At 36.4% G+C, this 21,885-nt stretch overlaps 1 protein-coding gene across 1 annotated transcript in view; it reads right to left on the bottom strand.

Annotated features, from left to right (window-relative positions):
- The window catches only part of adam10a (ADAM metallopeptidase domain 10a), a 38,177-nt gene extending 22,227 nt beyond the window's left edge, over positions 1-15,950 (bottom strand). Inside the window, exons 1-2 of the mRNA XM_074618203.1 lie at positions 15,451-15,950; positions 7,185-7,335 (exon numbers count right to left, since the gene is read on the bottom strand). Of these exons, the coding sequence (XP_074474304.1) occupies positions 7,185-7,335; positions 15,451-15,502 (203 nt within the window). The 5' untranslated portion in view covers positions 15,503-15,950. The remainder of the gene's footprint in view (positions 1-7,184; positions 7,336-15,450) is intronic.
- Positions 15,951-21,885: the final 5,935 nt, after the last annotated feature.

Genomic DNA, 21,885 nt, shown 5'->3' with positions numbered 1-21,885 from the left:
ATACATTTTGTTTGACCCCCACCCCACCTGGTAAATGTCCATGTAATGTAAACTCATCCAGTTTGTAACACAGGCCATTTGTTGCAACTTGTTTGTTTCCAAGCCCAAGATAAGATAATGTGATGTGATCAACAAGGTTATTTTTTCAGACTTTGGAAAGCTCCCTCCAAAGCCACAGAGGAACCAATATGACTGTTTTCACACGCTAGGTAGCACTCCCCATGACAAGCAAACTGGCCTTTATGTATAAACTCTTTGGAGTGCCCCTTTAAGCTTTGTGTAAAACTTGGGGGCCAGACCAAAAGTAGAGGGCTATTTCCTCTAAGCAGCTCAGAGACATGGTACACCATTAACACAAGTCCCAAATGTTTTGCAGAAGCAGGTGTGTTCTGGAGGAGAAAAGGGGCTGAGGACGTAAAGGCAGCCTTACTAGACTGCAGGAATGAGTACAGGAAAAACATTAATAGAGCAAAACCAAGAGAAGCTGAGCACAAGAGACAGACAGTAGAATGTAGGGAGGAGTGGAACAGAAAATATGAGATAATGTTGAAAAGGTCAGACACAATCCAGGATATCCCTGTGCAGGATGACGCATCGACTTGTCCCCAGTATTCAGTTTTTCCTTCATCATTCCTGTTCTCATTTCACACACACCCCTTGTTGTTATACTTATTATATCTTCTATTCAGGGGTTCCTTTCAACTACGTTTTTTTACAAAATGATTATTCATGATGAAGTAACCTGATGTTTCTGGAACATCAACCTGATGTTTCTGGAAGTAAATGATATCATTTTGTAAATGATATTATTTTGTTGCCTTCAAAATCTGTATTATGAACTGAGAGTCTTCTGTCAGAAGATCATTTCAAATGAAGCCCAGAGACAGAGAAAGAAAAAAAAAAGACGAAAATAAGTTGAACCATAAAAAGAGAGAGAGAGAGAGAAAACTGTTAAACATGTGGAACAAAGACTGCAATATGTTCTACTCTTTGAAGTCAGCATTTTGACACAGAGATCATCTGGCAATAGATTTAGTATAAATCCCTCTGTTTGTTATTCATCCTGGCACACCCATTACGGTTCCACCTCTTCCCACTATAACAATCAATATGACCTCATGACTTCATCTATGCCCCCGTCAAAAGCTCAGTCAACCCATGATACCATCATGGCACACTGGTCACAGACACAGATTTAGCCATAAATAGATTATTCAGTTAGAAATGTAATCTACATTATCAGAGATCTGCAAAAGTCATTTTTGATGTTCATCGTCATTGATCGTTACTGCATTGTGCAACTTTTTGCATGTTTGATTACTCACATCCTCCTTCATGACAACTTCCAAATAACTGAAAACCAAAGGAAGTCAGTAATGTCATAACAGCTATGAGTGACGGTTATTCTGTGAATTACTATTATACACTTGCTTTTGTTTATAAAGCTACTTTAACCTAAGGCCCAGAATCCCTATATCTTTAGACCATGATTCAAACCTAAACGCCAAGCCTGTCTTACCCAAAGTCACAACTCCTCGCCCAGAGCCCATTACGAATGGACACATATAGTATGAATACTGAAATCGAGGCTGAAAATCTGTCTCCTGCGACTCAGATTGCCCCCAGTCTACATCCAGCCTTTTGAACCAAATCATAATAAGTACCCTGCATACCCAATGACACACAAAGGGGCTAGGTCACAAAGATGGACTAGCTTCTGTATTTAGTGTTTAAGGCTGTATGATTACCATTGAATAAATGTACAATGTCATTATGCAAATCATTTTTCCACTCAGGAAAAAACACAAACTTACGAACCCCCCAAAGGGTCACAGTATTTTTTTTTTCTTAACTACTTTTGCATTGCCTCTCATTAAGATTACACAAATGATTTAAAAAATATATAAAAATATAAAGAATAATATAAAATATAAAAAGTATAGCAAAAAATACTGCACGGTTTGCATTTCCTTGCAATATTTGTTTAATTCCCCCTGATCCATATGGACATTTAGTGTGTTAGTGTTCCAGTCCAGTTATACACTGCCAGTTCAGGGAAACGCTCTGCAGATGCTACTGAAAGGAGAGGTGACGTGACACTTTACATTATACATTTATTGCTCATTACTCAAAAGGCTGAGCTCGCTCCAACAGTATACAGCCACTGGCTGTGAGCTTGACTGCAGATGCTCTGCCTGGCTATGGCGGGTGAAGCTGCGACTGTGGATATGGTTATTGCTCAGACTACGGCTGCAATTGTGGTTAAATCTATGATGCTGTGGATATGGCTACTGTAGTTAGTGTACACACATAAACTGACGTGTCACAGCCATGGTTACAGACACAATCACAGCAGGACCCAACAGCCAAAGGTATATCATCCCATGGCTAAAGTCATAATCACAGCTACACAGCAGTCACAGCTAGCTATACTATACTAATTAGAGATGTTCCAATACCATTTTTTCCTTCCAGATACCGATTCCGATACCTGAACTTGCGGTATCGGCCGATACCGAGTACTGATCCGATGCCAGCATGATAAGAAAAATATAGTTATTATTATTGTTTAACAGCTGTGACAAACTACCTGCGATCAGTTCTTCTTCGCTGCTCTAAAACAGTAGTTGCCAGTGGCAGCTATAATACATCCAGGGCAACAGCACAGTGAAGTGATAGTATCGGATCGGTGCATAGACTGGTGTACTCACCGATACCCAATCCCGAATTTTGGGCAGTATCGAACGCATTTCCGATACTGGTATCGGAACAACTCTAATCATTCACAGCTCAGCCTTTCTCTATGCATCAGAGGGGATGCAAAACGTATTGAGAAGTAACACAAAATTTCAGGGGGAAAAATGATGTTCACGCTAACCAAGCAAATAAGAATAAACATGAGTGGATTAAAATTAGGAGAATATTAAAAAGGGAAGGAATTGACATGAATAAATTTATGCCAAGAAATCACTGAACAGAAAAGAGAAAGAGAATCACTGCATCATGTTCCAGACAAAAAAACCTGCAGACGAATAAACATGGCTTGCAACAGACAGGAAGAGGAGAGACTGTGGATCAACTCATCTCACAGAAGCAGCTGACTGATAAATTATTCAGACATATCCCAAATGCTGAACATACTGACTCAAGCATCTGACAGTCATACACTTTGCTCAGTAAGCAGGCCGGCTCAAAGAATGTGAGTGCCCTCAAGCCTAGAGAGCTGGTATGCCTACAAGGAGGCCAATATCTACACTGATGTATTACAAAAGGGAAAAAATACATCTCACAAATGAGTCTTATTCCTCGAAAGGTGGACACTAAACTGAAGTATGAATTGTGTCACTCCCCTCAGCATTGTATTGTAGCCAATGCTTGACTACTTTTTGGCACCTCTCTGTAAAAAAGCCCTCCACACGGACAACTGTCTGCCCAGCCTTGTTCCGTCACCTGATCCAGACACAAACACTCATGTGAGTGGGCATACACAAGAAAGCTTTTCTCTTGTTACAACAAACCTCTAGTCTATAGTGCCACACAGCCTTGCCTTGGGTTTTCACAGAGGGGAGAGTGCACATGATGCACACATCTAATGTGAACCAAATGAATTCAGTGAGGATATAAAGAATACAACGCTAGCTTTATGACCACTAGCTTGGTTTAACTTCCTCACTATTAGGGAAAACACAAATGCTAATGTTCAATATATGACGTCAGTCAACACAACAGACGAGAGTCAAAATCTCTCGGACACATTACAAAACAATAACTAGAATTACCGCCTTGCGGTTGTATGCCTTCGCCAACCAGTCAAGTTGCAATGTCTGTCCAACATGTCATCACTTCATTTTATCCTATTAAGCATATGAGTCATGGCCAAAAAACATTTTGTGAGGTCACAGTGACCTTTGACCACCAAATGCTATTATCAGGTGGTATTTAGACTATGATATTGGTTTGCATTCGCTTGAGAAAGGAAATATATGATATTGTGTTCACTCCTGTGATGCTGCAGAGAACTGGACCATTTATAACTGGATTCAATAATGTGAAGCTAAACTTCCTTTAGCTTCCTCTCCCATGACGTCAACATACGTCAATGAAAATTCAAAAATATTTGTCATAAATGTCATTTATATTACAGCCAGAGGGACTATTAACTATTAATATTTTGACACGTCCTCATTATTATGTCCTCATACAGGTCATGTTAACTGCTCATGAATCTCTCATTATGTACTCTTTTCCTGTTCAGTAAACTTCAGCACTCCATATTGAAAATATCTAGCCTGCTCCTCTACATGTCATGGATGGTGCAGTTCTTTTCTCCGCTACTTAGAGCATCCATGACAGTTAGTTTACAGAAAATACACTGCAGGTCCTTTTGGCCAAGATTCTGCATCATACTGCAAACCAATCTCCAATTCAACTTCCTCTACAAAATAGTGTTTATGTCCTCTTTAGACACTACAGTGTACTCAGACATCAAAAATAATCATGCTGTATGACGCTGTGGTTACCTCAACAACACAGGCAGCGCCAACTGTTTCTCAAAGACAGGAAAGAGCACAAAAACACAGGAAAAGGATCTGTTTGACAGGGCCTTGATAACCCACAACAGACAGGCTTGGTAAAGAGGAAAGCAGGGGGAGCTTGCTGAATAAACAGTGCTGCTGAGGTAAATTATTGTTACACTGTTCAACGGGGCAGAAAATGAAAAAGGGAAAAGCAGATAGAAATGAGAGAGAGACAGAAAGGGACAAACGGAAATCCATGTTAGTAGGAATAGCCTCAGAAGTGCACTGGGATTAAAAGACAGTATATTAAAATATACTTTACTGTGTGTGATTGTGTGAGGATACCGAAGAGCTGATATTCATATAGAAATTAAAGGCAGCAGAAAACAAACTTCTTTTGTTAGTGAGTCAAGGCAAGCCAGCTAGTCCACATTTTCTATGTCATGTGTTGAAGCGCTATGCAGTCCTAAGCTAGGGTCAAGTAAGAGAAAGGCAGGCATGACTCCATAAAGAAAGAAGGACTATCCGTCCCTTCACACTATCTATGAGAGTACTGTTGTCAGACATGCACAAAGACCTCTGAATTGACCCGTCACACATTCTGTACTCTGAATACAAACTATTACTTTCAGGGAGATGTTACAAAGCCAGCAAATGTAAAATCAATCAAAATTCTTTACTCCCAACGTCTATTAACACTACTCAACAAGAAAACAGGTTAATCATTGCTTTTGTAGTTCACAGGAAGGAGGCACTGTTGAATTTTGTTTTATGTATTATGTCTCTCCTTTTATGATTGTCTCCTGTTTTATAATGTCAATCTTCTTCTCAGGGCATGTGCAATATTTCACCTGTTTTTCTACTGCGTCTTTGGTGTACCACTGTAATGTCTTGTTGGCTATGTATTATATATAACATTTCAAGACAATAAAGTATATCTAATCTTATCTTACATTCCTTGAGTACAAGATCATCAGCTAGGTCACTGTGAACATTTTAAGCTATTACTTGTTCATATTTTTGTTCACTATTGCAAGCCATTTATTTCCAAAAGCTTTATTCACACACGTTCTGCTGCAGCCGGCTGTCACTTTATACCAAGTGACAAGAACTCAGCTGATACAAATCTGAGAACAAACAGCTACAAACAGTGTTACTGCCTAAAATAATCTGTTTCCGAAACAGGGGTGGCACGACTGTACTCAGACTATTTGGCCTTGACAAGGGCTCATCTCGAATTTCCTGTCATTTAAAACAGAATCAGAAAGAGGTGGAAAGAATACAAGAGGACTCCACTGGCAGAGGTAAAAAAAAGAGAAGGATTCGATTACAGCTTGCAATAATGTGGTTAGTCTTGTCTTTTCAGAGATTCAAATAACCACAATGTGGCCGCCAGTGCTCTCAGAGAAGCCTGCAACATGGAGGCAGGTGTCATTTATACCAGGTATAAAAACCACTCAACACAGGATCAATGATGTTCCCTCAAATTTCTATGGTTAATTAAACTTTCACACATGTCTTGTCTAATGCAAAGAAAACAGCAGCTACTTTCTCCACAAGGGGACTTTTAAGCTCTGGTTTTCAGTTCTGATGCAACTGCCCAGTATTATGTGATGGGGAGTTGCAAACTCATTTTCGTTGTACCTGTTCAATGACAATAAAGGAAATCTAATGTAATCTAATTATGGTAACATGTATTTTGTCTTTGGCCACAGCTTTTTTTATCACCAGATGATTCAATAAGGAAATAGTATAATCACGTCATAAATAATATGATTTGACTGGAGGAACTGAACGAACATTTCCATATCCATTTCACATTCAAATGCATTGCCTGTCAATTATTATTGCAAATGAAGTATAGATATATAATCTTGTGGTGATGACATGGTACTGTTAGTAAACACAATAAGCCCAGCCCAGCCCAGCACAGGTCAATGAAAAAAATGATGAGATAAATGTCATTAAAGTGGGGGTAGGCAGAATATTTTTGGCATCATTGGGCAAAAATGCCAAAATAACCTTTCAGCATATTGTAATTCAAGTGTTCTGAGAGATAACTAGACCTCTGCACCTCCTTATGGCTCTGTTTTCAGGCTTTAAAAATCTAGCCCGTGACGAAAAACTTTGACCAATCACAGGTCATTTCAGAGAGAGTGTTCCTATTGGCTGTGCTCTGGCTGGTGGGCGGTGCTTGGTATTTCCTCAAGAGATCTCATCATGGCTGCCGGGTCACAAACTTTTTCATTTTACAGCTAAACAGTACACTACAAGATGTTTCTGAAAACATTTGAGGAGAGAAATAGGCATTACAGTAACAGAATATGGATGTGATGAATATGATGTGTAGATTAGGACATCTCTGCAGCACCACAATATTTAATTAAAAATGGTATTTTGACACACATTTTACTTTACATAAATATTGCGATTTCCTCCTCATCCTGCAATATGAAAATTGCAGTAAGCCACAGTGCGGTTTCGATAAAAAATTTAATTAATCGTGCAGCCCTAAAAAATCAATAACAGCATGTGTTCACAACTAGAGTGCCGAAAGACAAATAGGCACAAAAAGCTCACGCATCATAGTACGAGGTTATGTTGGAAAACAGAAGGAGAGAGTGAATAAGTGAGGAAGACAGTGTTTGTGTTTGTAATGAAACTGACCTTCCATGTGCATGGAAGTCCAGATGCACGGTCCTGTCTTGAGGAGAGAGAGCCCTCTTGGCTCTCTGGTGATTGTTGTGCAGGGCTTCTGTGTCATATGATAAACCCTCATAATGGCGAATATATTTGTCCAAGGGGTTCCCGAACTGACCTGAAAGAGAGTTCAGAGGCCCATCAACATTTGTCAACAAACATTTGCTGCAACATTTTGCTTTCTTATTTTACTTTAACTCCTTGGTCAGTTATTAGTCTGAGTAGTCCTCCATCCTATATAGAATCTGACACAACAGACAGATATTGGAGTTTGCAACGTGTTTGTTTCCACAAAACAAATTCAAGGAAAAGTTCAAATAATCACTTCATGTTTTGATCCTTTTGGTGAATCTTGTTTACAACTAATGGACTAATAAAAGGTGCTAACGCATTTCATTCAGAGCATATTGTATATATCAGCAATAAGCTCTTTTTAGAAAGGACAAATTATGCAAGCAACAGCAAAACAACTGCACATGTACATCTGCAAGAAGAGCTAGAAGATATCGCACATCTCTCTGTGCATTTCACCGACATTTTCACTTGTCATAGTAGGAAAAAACAGGTTTTACTAATAATATTAACAATGGCTCTGTCCTATTCAAGTGTCCCAGTGAGCTGTGACACAAAGCCAGCATGTGCAATACCAGGACCCTAAAACTGAAGCAGCTCAACAGAATTCAGCCTCATTAATCTTATTATATACCTGTGCTTTTCCTACGGTGAGTTGTCAAAATGTCTTTCATTTAAAGAGGCCTATAGAGCGAGGCTGGTAAAACAGGGATGAATCTCTACCGTAGTGGCCAGCTATCGTACAAGCTGTGCTTAACAGGCTTATTCAGCTTATTGATGTGACCCCCACAGAGGTAATCCTGCCAGCTCTCGTACTGACCATTTCTTTGTTCTTTTCACAAAGACAAAGAAAGTCAGTTTAAAGCGCAAATGAGGAGCACATGATGCACATCAGGTGACCGAGGTTGTGTTTCAGTACTACTGTATTGTCATTGTGCAAGAACAGTGACTGAACTGGCTGCAGGCTATTTAAATGCTAATCTACATTCCTAAGGCAACACAGAATGCTACTATCTAAATATCTGTCTCAAGTTTTGGGTCATAAGAGGAAACGTTCTGTTAGAAGTTACAAATGCTAAGTTTGTGTTTATTGTATGGATGCTATTATTTGCTGGAGTTCAGTGAGGAACATATTTCAGTGTAATGTTGGGTAATATTGTTAATATTTGGTGTGATTTCATTCCTGTATATTTTGACCACTGTGAATTTGTCATCCTGTGCGGCTTCCGTACGAATGTGACAACCGTTGCCGCTGCTACATGGCCGACTCAACGCGTAAATCACTCTCATGTCATCCTTGAAATGTGGTTATTGACAGAAAGTAAGTTAAGATAAAGATAAGAACAATGAAGACTACAGATAGCCACTAAACAGCCTTTGGAAATACATTCATTAGCAAGGGCTCCATTTAAAGTGCTGGGACTTAAGCAAACGGAGTAAGCAAACATCTCTAAGAGACTCCCACAGGCCAAAAGGCGTAAGATATGTATGTGCTCCAAAATCTCCTGTATTTGTACATGTTTTCGTTCATTACTGTAAGGCTTTCATAAGGTGGGAATCACAACTCCCCAAACAGGGAGTGGTTGTACAAGGCTAGTGGCAACTTGTCCATGAATGCTGTGAGTAAATATTCCAATCATCAGCTTCTTCTTTAGCCCTTCTTCAACACTGAAAATAAAGACAGCAAACCAGACTGAACCAACAACTAGCCTGAAAATCAACAACATGGGGCTTTGGGATGAGAGAGCGAGGCTGTAATTAATCAGGGAATATGTTGATTCTGTACAAAAACAAACTCTGCCAGTTCAGATTGCCCAGATCTGCCTCCTCAGTAGGATGTGACAACGCTATTAAAATGTAATAATTTGACAGCACAAGGCTGATTTATGAACAGACGATGGCTTGCATAATAACTTAGCAGTAAGTCTGACATTTCTGGAGTATTGGAACATTTCTGCTCATCAAAACATAGGAAAACAATATCATAAAAAAGGAATGTAGCAGCTACAGCATAATTTTACATGCACACTAGGTTATTATCAGGTCTACTGGAGTAACCTGTTTGTTTGAGCATGTAAACATCCTATCCTGGTTTCAAATACCCGAATAAGCCCTCATCACAATGACAGAGACAGAGACTGACAAAGATGTCAAGGAGTCAAAGACACACCTCGACAGAGGCAAACAATCAGAAACCTGGATAATGATCATCTATACAGGGCAGGAATCTGAGTTACTAGGTTACTTTGTGTTCCATGTAAACATCTCATCCTGAATATGATCAAAACTGGGATACTAGTGACAGGCAGCTCAAAACAGTCATGTTTTAAAATGAACATTTTTATAATTACAACAAAGAATTTAAACCTGCTGTCACTCACGTGGCACTTAACTGACACGTCTTTTAATACAAAGGCTAACACTGGACAACAAGAAAATGTACATTATTAAAAGAATTATTAGCAAGTTAACCAGATCTCTCAAAACTCAGGGAAACTGGTGTTTTCCCTGAATGTGATGGTTATGCCAGGATTTAACTCTCAACCATGGGGTTCAACTGGTGTTACAACATTCACACTAGTCTGAAACACAGCATTTCCTTTGAAGGGCTGCCCCCACAGCCCCTAGACCTAACATGGGCGACACGCCACCTTAAATTCACAAGTCATGACAATTTAACCTCATCTACCATTATCATCAGGGTTATGAATGCATGTTAAAAATATAAAGCTCAGTTACAATTCACAAAAACAAATGATCGCGACTGTATAAAATGAATCTTAAAATATCATATAAAAGTCATGCTGCTTGAAGAATTCTTCAAAATTACACATATTGGCTTAAAAAATGTATCACCTCATATTAGAATGCATTGGTTCTTTCTATAATAATGTCATTATTTAATGAATTTATATTTCCTTAAAGGACCGGTGTGTAACATTTAGGGGGATCTATTGGCAGAAATGGAATATAATATTAAGAAGTATGTTTTCTTTAGTGGCTAATCACCTGAAAATAAGAGTCATTGTGTTTTCGTTAGCTTAGAATGAGCCGTTTATATCTACATAGGGAGCGGGTCCACTTCATGGAGTCCGCCATGTTGCCCAGAGTTGATAATGTTACTCGCTCCCATCACCGCTGCTATCTCATCACTCACTTCCCACATACACACTAAGCACTAAGCACTCTACTCTTACAACAACTGGCTCTAGAGAGGGCCATTCGCATTTTTGCGTCGGCCACCGTAGCTCTCCTACACGCTTGGCACACGAGAGAAGTTGTTATCGGCAACCTCACAGCTAGATACCGTCAGATCCTACACACTTTTCCTTTAATTGCAATTGCAACATATCAACTCAATCCTCACCAAAATGGATTCATGAAATATATAAAAATAAAATAATACTGTATTTGACATTTAAGAGCATTCCATTTTGCCAATTGTTTCAAACAAAATTACTTTATGTGTGGCAATTATTTTTAATCTGTTTAATTGCATTCTATTTAATTGTTTTAATGTGTTGTTAAATTAATCACTTTTTAATTTGTTTCTATAACACTCACCCCTTTTTCATAGGGGTACCCTTTGTTATTACTGTACTGAAAAAATACACTGAATAATCATCTGACCTAACTAACAATCCTACTTTATTTGGGCCTAAATATATGACCTCACTAGTAGCTGAAATGTCTTAACAGACCGCAACAAAAGCTGAGAAAAAATCTGGCAGTCCATTTCACTGTAAAGGCTATGTCATCGAGATTTTAGTGCAATCTGTTTCAGCCTCAAGAGTCTCTCGTGCAATTCTTGACAGAGAGGAAACCGCTGACAGGAACAGAGGAGGTGGTAACAGCATGCATCACAACTGATCTGAGCCTCGCATTACCATGCATGCGGGGTGATGGCAGGCTGGCTAACACGACACATCAGACACCCAACAGCCCAGGGCACCTCAAATCCTCAACTTGTGTATCACACAGTACTGGAAAAATAACAGTAAGAGGGGTGGTTGTAACCTGCAGGCATCAAGTCTGACAAAGATAGTCCATCAAAAAACTCCATGCTACATTACTGAAGAAAATTCCTCTGCAGCGTACCATCACTGTAAGCAGGCCAAGTAACGGCAGCTGTGTCGAAAGTGAGATAACCTGGTTTATCTGAAACACCGAGTTCCTCAGAAATTTTCACCACATTCACAATCAGCAGATAGCTGTCCAACATGCCAGTCATACATTTTAAGGCAGTTTGTGGTTTACTGGAATGAAGCAAAAGGTCAGGTGTTGACAGCAATTTAGGTTCATATCGGTACGTCTTTGGTCCCATGATCATTCCTATCCCTTGAGAGTATATGAACGGTTTCTTTCGTTATTTTTGTGCACATGGTCCCTTGATGCAGCTGAAGCACCAATATATGTTTCTGTCTGGTCAATGAATGGAAAGATGTAAGGTAAAACAAAGTGAAAATGGAAGGCTTTCTCACCTAAAGTTTCCACATCAACTAGCACTGCAGAATAACTTGTTTCGGTTGCTAATATGCCAGTCAGAATGCAAAAATGGTTGTGCAGCATTACGCGTCAATCATGGCTTGTACAGTGAAGGTTTTAAACATATAAAGTTAATGTGTATGAACAAACAAAAAGGGTAAGCATCATGAAACATATCTGAAACAAGCTATACATTTAGGCTTTTGTACACCTAAGTCAAAGAATTACATTCTTTATAGTTAGAGCTCCGTTCTACAGCACGTGGAGTTTAAAGGTCTTATTGATAATATTTTTATGTAGAGAAATATTTTTGGGGAAATAATACATCCACGGAGCTTTTAGAAAGCTGCCGAACAGAAGTATGTCTTTTCCTGAAAAGAAAATAATATTATGACTGTGAATTAATCATTTTAAACATTTTGCCAGGTCCAAAATTAATGTTTTGTTTATATCGTGGGAAGATATTTGATGTTTGGTTCCCACTTCTAACAAGGCTTGTGAGACAATAGTATAATGGTATCATGTGGTATCTCTGGGTTGTTAGTTAGTGTGGAAAAAACAGATAAATTGCTGAGATTGACGGTAAGTGCCTGGCAAAGGCTTGTTTTGAAGTACATGCAATGGAACGGGGGAGGGAGAATGTGACATCTATGTTATTAATAGCACCTTTAAGCACAAATGCTCCAACAATAAAAAAATAGCATTTTCCTATAAGACAAAGTCAACATGCAATACTAACCCTGACATCTCCGCACCTTTTATGAAAAGTGATCAAGCTTACATTCACCAGTGTTTAAAGGAGACTATGAAGTGAGGCATAACCATTAATGTATAAATGGAAAGTGTGACAGAAATCCTGCTAACTCGTGGTTTTTAAAGTAAGCCGTTCTGCTCTGTACCAGTGTTAAAACATGCATGATAAAGTAAAAGCATGAAAAAAACTCTCTTTTTTCTGTCCTGGTTTCACCCTGCGCCATTAAGACTTATGTTGCTGGGTTCTCAGTAATATCAGTGTCCTCAAGGGTTATAAAGGTTATAAATTGCTGAAATGATTACGTTCCTATGACCATATTGTTTACTTGTACCTCCAATATCCATTTCTGAAAACAGTTTAAACTAGTACTTTTAGCATTTTCTTAATGTGTCTGTTTTTATGTTTTATCATGTTTGTAAATAGGGATGCACCAATATTGATACCGGCTCCGATATCGCGCCGATACTGACACAAATAGCTGGATCGGATATCGGTGACAATGGGGCCGATAATTCAATTCAATTTTATGTTTATATACTATATACTGGAATTTTAATTCCTGTTTAAGTTTTGACCTATTTGTTGCCGCATTAAAAAAATGTTCACTTAAATTGTAATTCCTGTCCATTTTGAAGATTTTCTACCAAGTAGCTGGAGTACGATTTATTATTTTATAATGAACAATTAAATAAATTTATATCTATGTATAATGTATTTATGTTTATATCATTTTGTTTTACAGAGTTAGAAAAGAAATGTTTAAGTCAAGCCTGATGTTGCCTTACACATACAGTAAAAGAATGAGTCACTTCCTCACAGCGAGGCATACAGCTTATTAACTAAACACTGGTATCGGATCGGTACCAGCCAATACCAAAAGTCCAGCTATCGGGACTGAAAAAGTCGGATCAGGGCATCCTTATTTGTGAAGCACTTCTGGTTGTTTAACTGTATGAAATCTAAAAGTAAAGTAAAAAAAAAAAAAAAAAAAAACCTCAGCATTAAGCATTTTATTTTAATGATCTGGGTGACACAAATCTTCAGGTCAAATCAAATCACTTGTATTTTCATTTCTACGAATTAAACCACAGTGGAAGTTTTGCTCTGCTTGTTTGACTAATGGTGACTCACTGAGACCAGGAAACTATGACTGAAATACTAACTAACTATTTCAAGATTCAAGTTGTTTATTGTCACGCACGGTTATACAGGTACAGCTTTTTGCTGGGAAGCTCCATTAAAATAATAAGTTATATTATTATTATTATTATTATTATATCTACTGAAATAACAGCAAGCTTTTGTCTACATCAAAAACAGTCCTCAAAGAGATTGTGTGTGTGACACTGCTGTGTTGTCCTTAGAGAATATTTCAGGTAATCATTAGATTAAATTATTGAGTTGTGACAAGCACCAAGTAATTTAATAAAAGTAATGTGATTTTCCCAACACAACTTATTAGCTTGTTTACTCATCTCTGGTGGAGAACAGGAAAAGGATATTAAGCTGTTGTGAACAACGCCCGTAGACCAAATACAATTTAGGTCATTAAAGGTCAACAGTGGTATTTATTTATTTAGTCTTATCTTTTATTTTATTTGTTTTCTTTGTTAGATATGTGATATGTCTCTTTCTTTGAAATTCTGACTAAACATTTTATTGTATAATTGAATTATTAATATTGTTAGTCTGTCTGTATGTGTATATATGTCTATATGTCTATATGTAAAATTCAATAAAAATATTGTTTAAAAAAAAAAACAGTCCTCAAAGAGATTATGTGTGTGACACTGCTGTGTTGTCCTTAGAGGAATATTTCAGGTAAACATTAGATTAAATTATTGAGTTGTGGCAAGCACCAAGTAATTTAATAAAAGTAATGTGATTTTCCCAACACAACTTATTAGCTCGTTTACTCATCCCTGGTGGAGAACAGGAAAAGGATATTAAGCTGTTGTGAACCAAAGGAGCAAATACACTTTAGGACATTAAAAGGGCAATAGTGGTATTTATTTATTTATTTAGTCTTATCTTTTATTTTCTTTGTTTTCTTTGTTAGATGAGTGAAATACATGAAATGTCGTGTCTCTTTCTCTGAAATTCTGACTAAACATTTAATTGTATAATTTAATTATTAATACTGTTAGTCTGTCTGTATGTGTATATATGTAAAATTCAATAAAAATATTGTTTTAAAATATTTCAGGTAAGCATTAGATTAAATTATTGTAAAGTGGTTGAGTTGTGACAAGCACCAAGTAATTTAATAAAAGTAATGTGATTTTTCCCGACACAATTTATTAGCTTTCTCTGGTGGAGAACAAGGAAAAAGGATATTAAGCTGTTGTGGACCAAATACACTTCAGTTCATTAAAGGTCAACAGTGGAAGAATTAGATTTAGCTTACAGTTGATTCTGGTTGATGTAATAATAACTGTTAGCTGTTATAGGGGGCTCAGCATATCATGTATTAATTAACCTGCCAGCTCAAAGTACTAATAAGTTGTTATACAGCTATTTGCCAGTGCAACTAAACTTAATATTAAGCTAAAACATGGTAAACATGTCTGTAACTTCAGACTCTACGTCCCCGCCATTCAGATAGTCGGTTAGCACAGTAATGTTAGATTATTACCTCTCGGCTGTTTTCCTGCGAGAGCACTCAACCTGTATCACTGTATAACTACCTGATAGCAGCACAGCACAGGCAGGATGTGGGTAACTAACTCTACTAACGAGTTAAACCGTGAAACACAAGTTAGCCGCCACAAACACACAGTAAACAGTCAACCACTAACATTAGCCAGCTAGCCAGCTAGCTAGTTAGACAGCCAGAGTAACCACTGTCTGATCCGATTAGCGCCACATAGCTCCACTGACCAAACACTTTCCTCTCCGTGTGAATCAATAGCAACAACTTACCTGTGATGTATCGTAGGCAGCAAAACAGGAGAGTTAGTTTAACAAATACCATATCGAAATATCCCTCTGTGAGCCAACTAAACTATAGCTAAAGACCCCGCGATGTGTGCCGCCGATACTGCTTCTTCTTCTTGTTTCGCTTTCTTTCACTTAAAGGTATAGTCGCCCTTCCTCCTAGTTAGCTATAGCTCCCATCACAAACACACCAACATCAACACCGGCTCTAGTCCTGTCTACCGTCTCCCGCAGCTCGACGTCAGACACACAGACAGACAGGCAGACAGATAGAGAGACAGACAGACAGACAGGCCCTCCTCCCTTCCGGCGTGTTTTGCCAAGAGAGAGCCCGGACACACCCATCCTCCTCTAGTCTGTGGTCATAGGTCGATAGACTCTACAGCTACAAACCACCTCTAAAGCACCACTCACTTCAACACAACGACAGCTAAACATTGCGGTGTTAATGGCCTGGTTGCCAACCTGAAAACATACTGAAGACATACTGAAAACATGCATTAAACTGATGTATTTTAGGCACTGTTATCATTGATCAGGCTGCAAGTTGTTTACTTCCGCATATCAGGACTTCCGGGTTTACCAACTGTTTTTGGAGGGTTTCTCCACACAGTGGTGGTATGAGGTAAAACATGAGGTCTAACATGAGGTCTAACATGAGTTATGTATGGAGGACAAAATCTGGTTTATGAAAAAAATAGAAAATAATAATAATAATAATACATTTTATTTATATAGCGCTTTTCGAATAGATTAGAATAAAAAGCTTTATTGTCACTGTATTAAATACAACAAGATTCACAGTTACCACTTCTGGTCAGTGCTTTAAAACAAATACTTGACAAGACTAAACGAGGCAGATAAAAACATATAACAGGTAAAACACACTCAGTTATAAAGCAAATAAAACAGGTAAAGTAGATGTAATAAATAAATATAAACAGAAGTGTTACACTAGAAGTATAACATATACAAATAGATGTAATGTAAACAGAGGTAATTGCCCTTGTAAAATAGGTATAGTAGATTATATAGAAATGGCAACTAACTTTAGCAATATATGTATAGGCTACAATAGTATAAATATACAGTATATACTGTGCAATAATTATCTGACGGACACTTTGTGCAATAATCTGGCAAAACTGTCATCTCATCAAAATACATATTGTATTTTTATATTTTATATTGTATTATCTTTTATATTTGTAATACTTATATTGCACTATATTCATTTTACCAAACTGTTATTTAGGCACTGTTATCATTGATCAGTCTGCAAGTTGGTTACTTCCGCATATCATGACTTCTGGGTTTACCAACTGTTTTTGGAAGGTTTTTCTACACAGTGGTGGTATGAGGTCTAACATGAGGTCTAACATGAGTTATATATGGAGGACAAAATCTGGTTTATGAGAAAATAGAAAATAATAATTATAATAATAATAATAATAATAATAATAATACATTTTATTTATATAGCGCTTTTCGAATAGAATAGAATAAAAAGCTTTATTGTCATTGTATTAAATACAACAAGATTCACAGTTGCCACTTCTGATCAGTGCTTTAAAACAAATACTTGACAAGACTAAACGAGGCAGATAAAAACATATAACAGGTAAAACACACTCAGTTATAAAGCAAATAAAACAGGTAAAGTAGATGTAATACATAAATATAAACAGAAGTGTTACACTAGAAGTATAACATATAAAAATAGATGTAATGTAAACAGAGGTAATTGCCCTTGTAAAATAGGTATAGTAGATGTAATAAATAAAATGTAAACAAAGTTGCACTTGAGGTGTATATTGCATCAAGGATATATTGCACAGATAAATGTATTCACATTCAGTGTATTAATATTGCACAGATTTATTGTTTGTTCTGGATACTCAAAGACACTTTACACAGATACAATTATCATAAAAACAAGGACATCGTAAAAATATAAAACACACTATATTAATTACACATTAAAAGCAGTTCTAAAAAGGTGAGTTTTGATTAGTGATTTGAATGTGGACAGGTTGGTGCAGTCTCTGATATGATGTGAAAATGAATGATTATATAGAAATGGCAACTAACTTTAGCAATATATGTATAGGCTACAATAGTATAAATATACAGTATATACTGTGCAATAATTATATAATTATCTGACGGACACTTTGTGCAATAATCTGGCAAAACTGTAATCTCATCAAAATACATATTGTAATTTTATATTTTATATTGTATTATCTTTTATATGTGTAATACTTATATTGCACTATATTCATTTTACCAAACTGTTATTTAGGCACTGTTATCATAGATCAGTCTGCAAGTTGGTTACTTCCGCATATCATGACTTCTGGGTTTACCAACTGGCTTTTGGAGGGTTTTTCCACAGTGGTGGTATGAGGTCTAACATGAGTTATATATGGAGGACAAAATCTGGTTTATGAGAGAAAATAGAAATGAATGATTATATATAAATGGCAACTAACTTTAGCAATATATGTATAGGCTACAATAGTATAAATATACAGGATGTATTTAATCTTTAAAATATATTGAAAGATCAGCTGGTAGTGATTCTTTCATTGGGAACTCCGGCTTTTATATAGCCTATACAATTTTGTATGTTTACATAGTATGTTACAATTAGAGTTTGATTAGAAACAGCTGACTGGTTAACGTTTATACTGTTTCTTTCCCCCAATAAGGGCAATAAACTAGGGGGGGAAATACAAACAATGCACATCCTTACCAAATAGAAGTTTATTCAAGTGCGCTATTTCTTCTAAACTTTTTTATTTTTTTTAATTTTTTTATTTGCACATATATAAAACTGCACAAAATCCAGTCAATGAAAAAAAAAAAAGAAATGTGTCAGGAGAGGTCAAGAAGCCACAGGCTTATACAAAGGACTGTCCCCCCCAACCCCAGGAGAAAAAAAAAATAACAAAAAAGGAAGAAAGATCTAAACTAACATAATTTAAAAAATACAGCAAAAGTTAAACAACAACAAGAAGTATACAAAATGTCCAGAAAAAACAACCAAACAGTGGAAAACAATCCAATAAAAACAATGAAATACATACAAAAACAGTACAGAAAAAAAGAAAATATATCTAAACATATCAAAAGATAATTAGACATCATGAATTAAATGTGATGATAATTTCCTTTTAAAATGTTCTAAGGATAACGAGCTGTTGATAACTTGTATTTTGGTGTTCCATATTTGTACACCACGATATCTGAGGGAGTACTGGCCATGTTTTGTTTTGTATACTTAGTATAAGAGTGTATGCTTTCAGTTTACTTTTTAGTCTAGAAAAGTCTAAGTATACCTGGCTTTTACTGACAAGTATACAGAAAAGTCTATATATTTCATCTATACTGTTGTGCTTACTTTTTGATAGAGTACCCTATTTAAGTGTGTGAAAGTTTGTAAATGTATGCTTTGATATGAATTTACTTAAATCTACATTTTTGCTTTCTCCGTTCACTAAGGAGGCATGCAAGAAAAAAATGTTTTAATCATTTTTTAAATCTCATCACAAAACATCAAGTCAAATAGCCATAATAAAATGATGTAAATACAAACGTGGGTGGCTGCATCACTTCCAAACATTTTCACAACTTTTGTATAATGTTTGTGCCAAAACAACTGTGATAAATTTAGCTGGCCCGTAAGAGGAAACGTAGCATGGAGTGGTGCCACTTGTCACCTGCAGATAATAGTACAGCCAGATGCACTATTTGTGACAATAAAGTGCCACACGCCGCAACATTAGTCCCTCTTCAAACAATCAAAAACTTATAAAGAGGCATATTTTATAATCATAATATTTCTGTAAAGTACTGGGCTATTTATTTTACACTTAGTGGCACAAACATTTTTATTTGACTGTACTTATATTTGCTTTTGTAATAAATCAGTAATTAATGGCCTGTATGTGTCACGTGACTTGCCTTTGAGTGTAATGATCTTTTCTGTTTTCTAAAAAATGATTATTTTGAAAAATGACATACCCATTTAAGAAATTATCAGTATCAGTATCATTAAAATTATGACAAAAAGTATCGGTATCGTATCGAAATTAAAAAGTTTGGTATTGCCCATCCCTACTCTGAACTGTCACTGTGGTACTGTCCCTAACAACACCTCTACAGATGAAATGCTTTAGGTTATGGGTTGTAAAGGTTAGGCTGTGTTTGGGTATGGGATGGAGGAAGGGTTTTTAATGCAGTCTGATAAGTAAAGTCAGCCTATAAATCTCTATCAGTGAAGAGCAATGATGCTCTAATTCTGCTCGGGCGAGTCATTGCTGCCATCTAGCCACTGTAAGCAGTTACTGCATGTGTGATTGATTGAAGCTTGAAGACTTCAGAAACGTGGTGGATAAAAAGGTTAGAAAAGGGCGGAGATACAGTTTGCTGAAATAATTTAGAATCAATAAATCATAATGAGGACAATGGAGTGGAAGCGCTGCTGGGTCTCTGTGGTGATCACATACAGGTGCTCTTTGGATCCTTCAGGTGTATTGGGCTTATTCAGAAAAAAATGCCTTTATTTTACAAAATAAAATAAAGGCATTTTAATTTTGTTCAAACACTACAGTGTGGCTTGGATTATTTTATAGGGAGACTTGCATTTTATACTTTTTTCCACCCATGCGATGAGCCCTTCACAAGACCGAATGAGCCCAATAAATCATATTGGTTTGAATTAAGAATGATTGGGTTTTTGCACTAAACTAAATAAATACAAAAAAATACTTTTGTTTTCATGTGTTCAAACCAAATGTGGTTAAAATTCACAAAGAATGACTGACTCATAATTTCCAATGTCTATTTTATTCGGACAGTAATACCAAAGAGGTTACAATGACTATTAATTATTGATCATAGTTACTGTTGTTATTGTGAGCTCTCTGGTAGTACAGAGGTCTGGTATCGCGAGATTTGTATGCTCTCACAAATGCGCGTGCACTATGGCGTGCACTCGTACACATGATCCAGGCCACGGCAGGTTCCGTTCAGGAGTCCTCGTAAAAGTAGGAACTTTTCAACGGTTTGCAGATACAGTCAGTTACACATTTATCTTTAAACATCCATGTATGTAGGGGATGTTATGCTTACGGACACACAATAAACAATCTGAACAGTAAGTTACTACTTTTGTGTCTGTGTGGAGGTGTACATAGATGCAGAGATTATACACCCACTGTATACAAAAAATCGTCAAAATACATTAAATGGCCACTATTTTCAATTTCAATTTGCTTTTGCTTTATTGGCATGACTGTCAGGTGAACAATATTGCAAAAGCGTCAATTCAATAATAAATAAAAATACAAAAAGAACAAAATAAAAAAACAAAAACATATATATATATATATACATATATACAATTCATTAAGCAAATCACAATATATAGATATTTAAAAAGAACATGCATGTAAATGGAATAAAACAATAAAGAAGCAATTAATGTTTGTTGTGTCAATAAAACAAACAAACAATTAAATAACAATATATTGCAATATCAAAGGATAAATGTAAAAAATAACAAACAAAAAAAAACATGATAACATATCTTGTTTTGAGGTAGAAATATTACAAATTCGTCTGTTTTAATGACTCGTCGTCAATGAATACTAGCTTAAATGTAGTAGTTGACATATAACCTCGTCACCCCAGTCATTAAAACACGTTTTGAATGAGTATAGTTCGTTTAAAATGTATCGGATGGACCACATATTTTGGAACAGAGTGATGCAGGATATGTCAGTGCATGTCACAGCCTTAGAGACAACGACAACAACACATGATAGATGTAACTCACACTCTGCCTTTTATTTACTCCTCTACTTCATGGGGGGGTTTTTGTTGTTGTTGTAGTTGTTGTTGTATGTATATATATGTTTTTGTTTTTATTTTGTTCTTTTTTTAATTTGTATTTACTATTGAATTGACGCTTTGGCAATATTGTTCACCTGACAGTCATGCCAATAAAGAGATAATAAATTGAAATTGAAAATAGTGGCCATTTAATGTATTTTGACGATTTTTGTATACAATGCGTGTATAATCTCAGAATTTATGTGCACTTCCACACAGACACAAAAGTAGTAATTTATTGTTCAGATTGTTTATTGTCTGTCCTTAAGCATAACATCCCCTATGTCCTCAGCAAGGCAGCAAAATACAGAATATAAAAAAAACGTTTAAAATATTTCCACTGGCTCAAACCTTTTATTGTTTTCTTCCATACATGTTCTTTTGAAATACCTATATATTGTAATTTGCTTAATGAATTGTATATATGTATGTATATGTTTTTGTTTTGTTCTTTTTTTATTATTTTTATTTATTATTGAATTGACGCTTTGGCAATATTGTTCACCTGACAGTCATATC

Source organism: Sebastes fasciatus, chromosome 2, assembly GCF_043250625.1.
Source record: "Sebastes fasciatus isolate fSebFas1 chromosome 2, fSebFas1.pri, whole genome shotgun sequence".
Taxonomy (NCBI): Eukaryota; Metazoa; Chordata; class Actinopteri; order Perciformes; family Sebastidae; genus Sebastes; species Sebastes fasciatus.
Note: the sequence above shows the minus strand (reverse complement) of the source record. Positions and strands in the feature narration are given on the sequence as shown.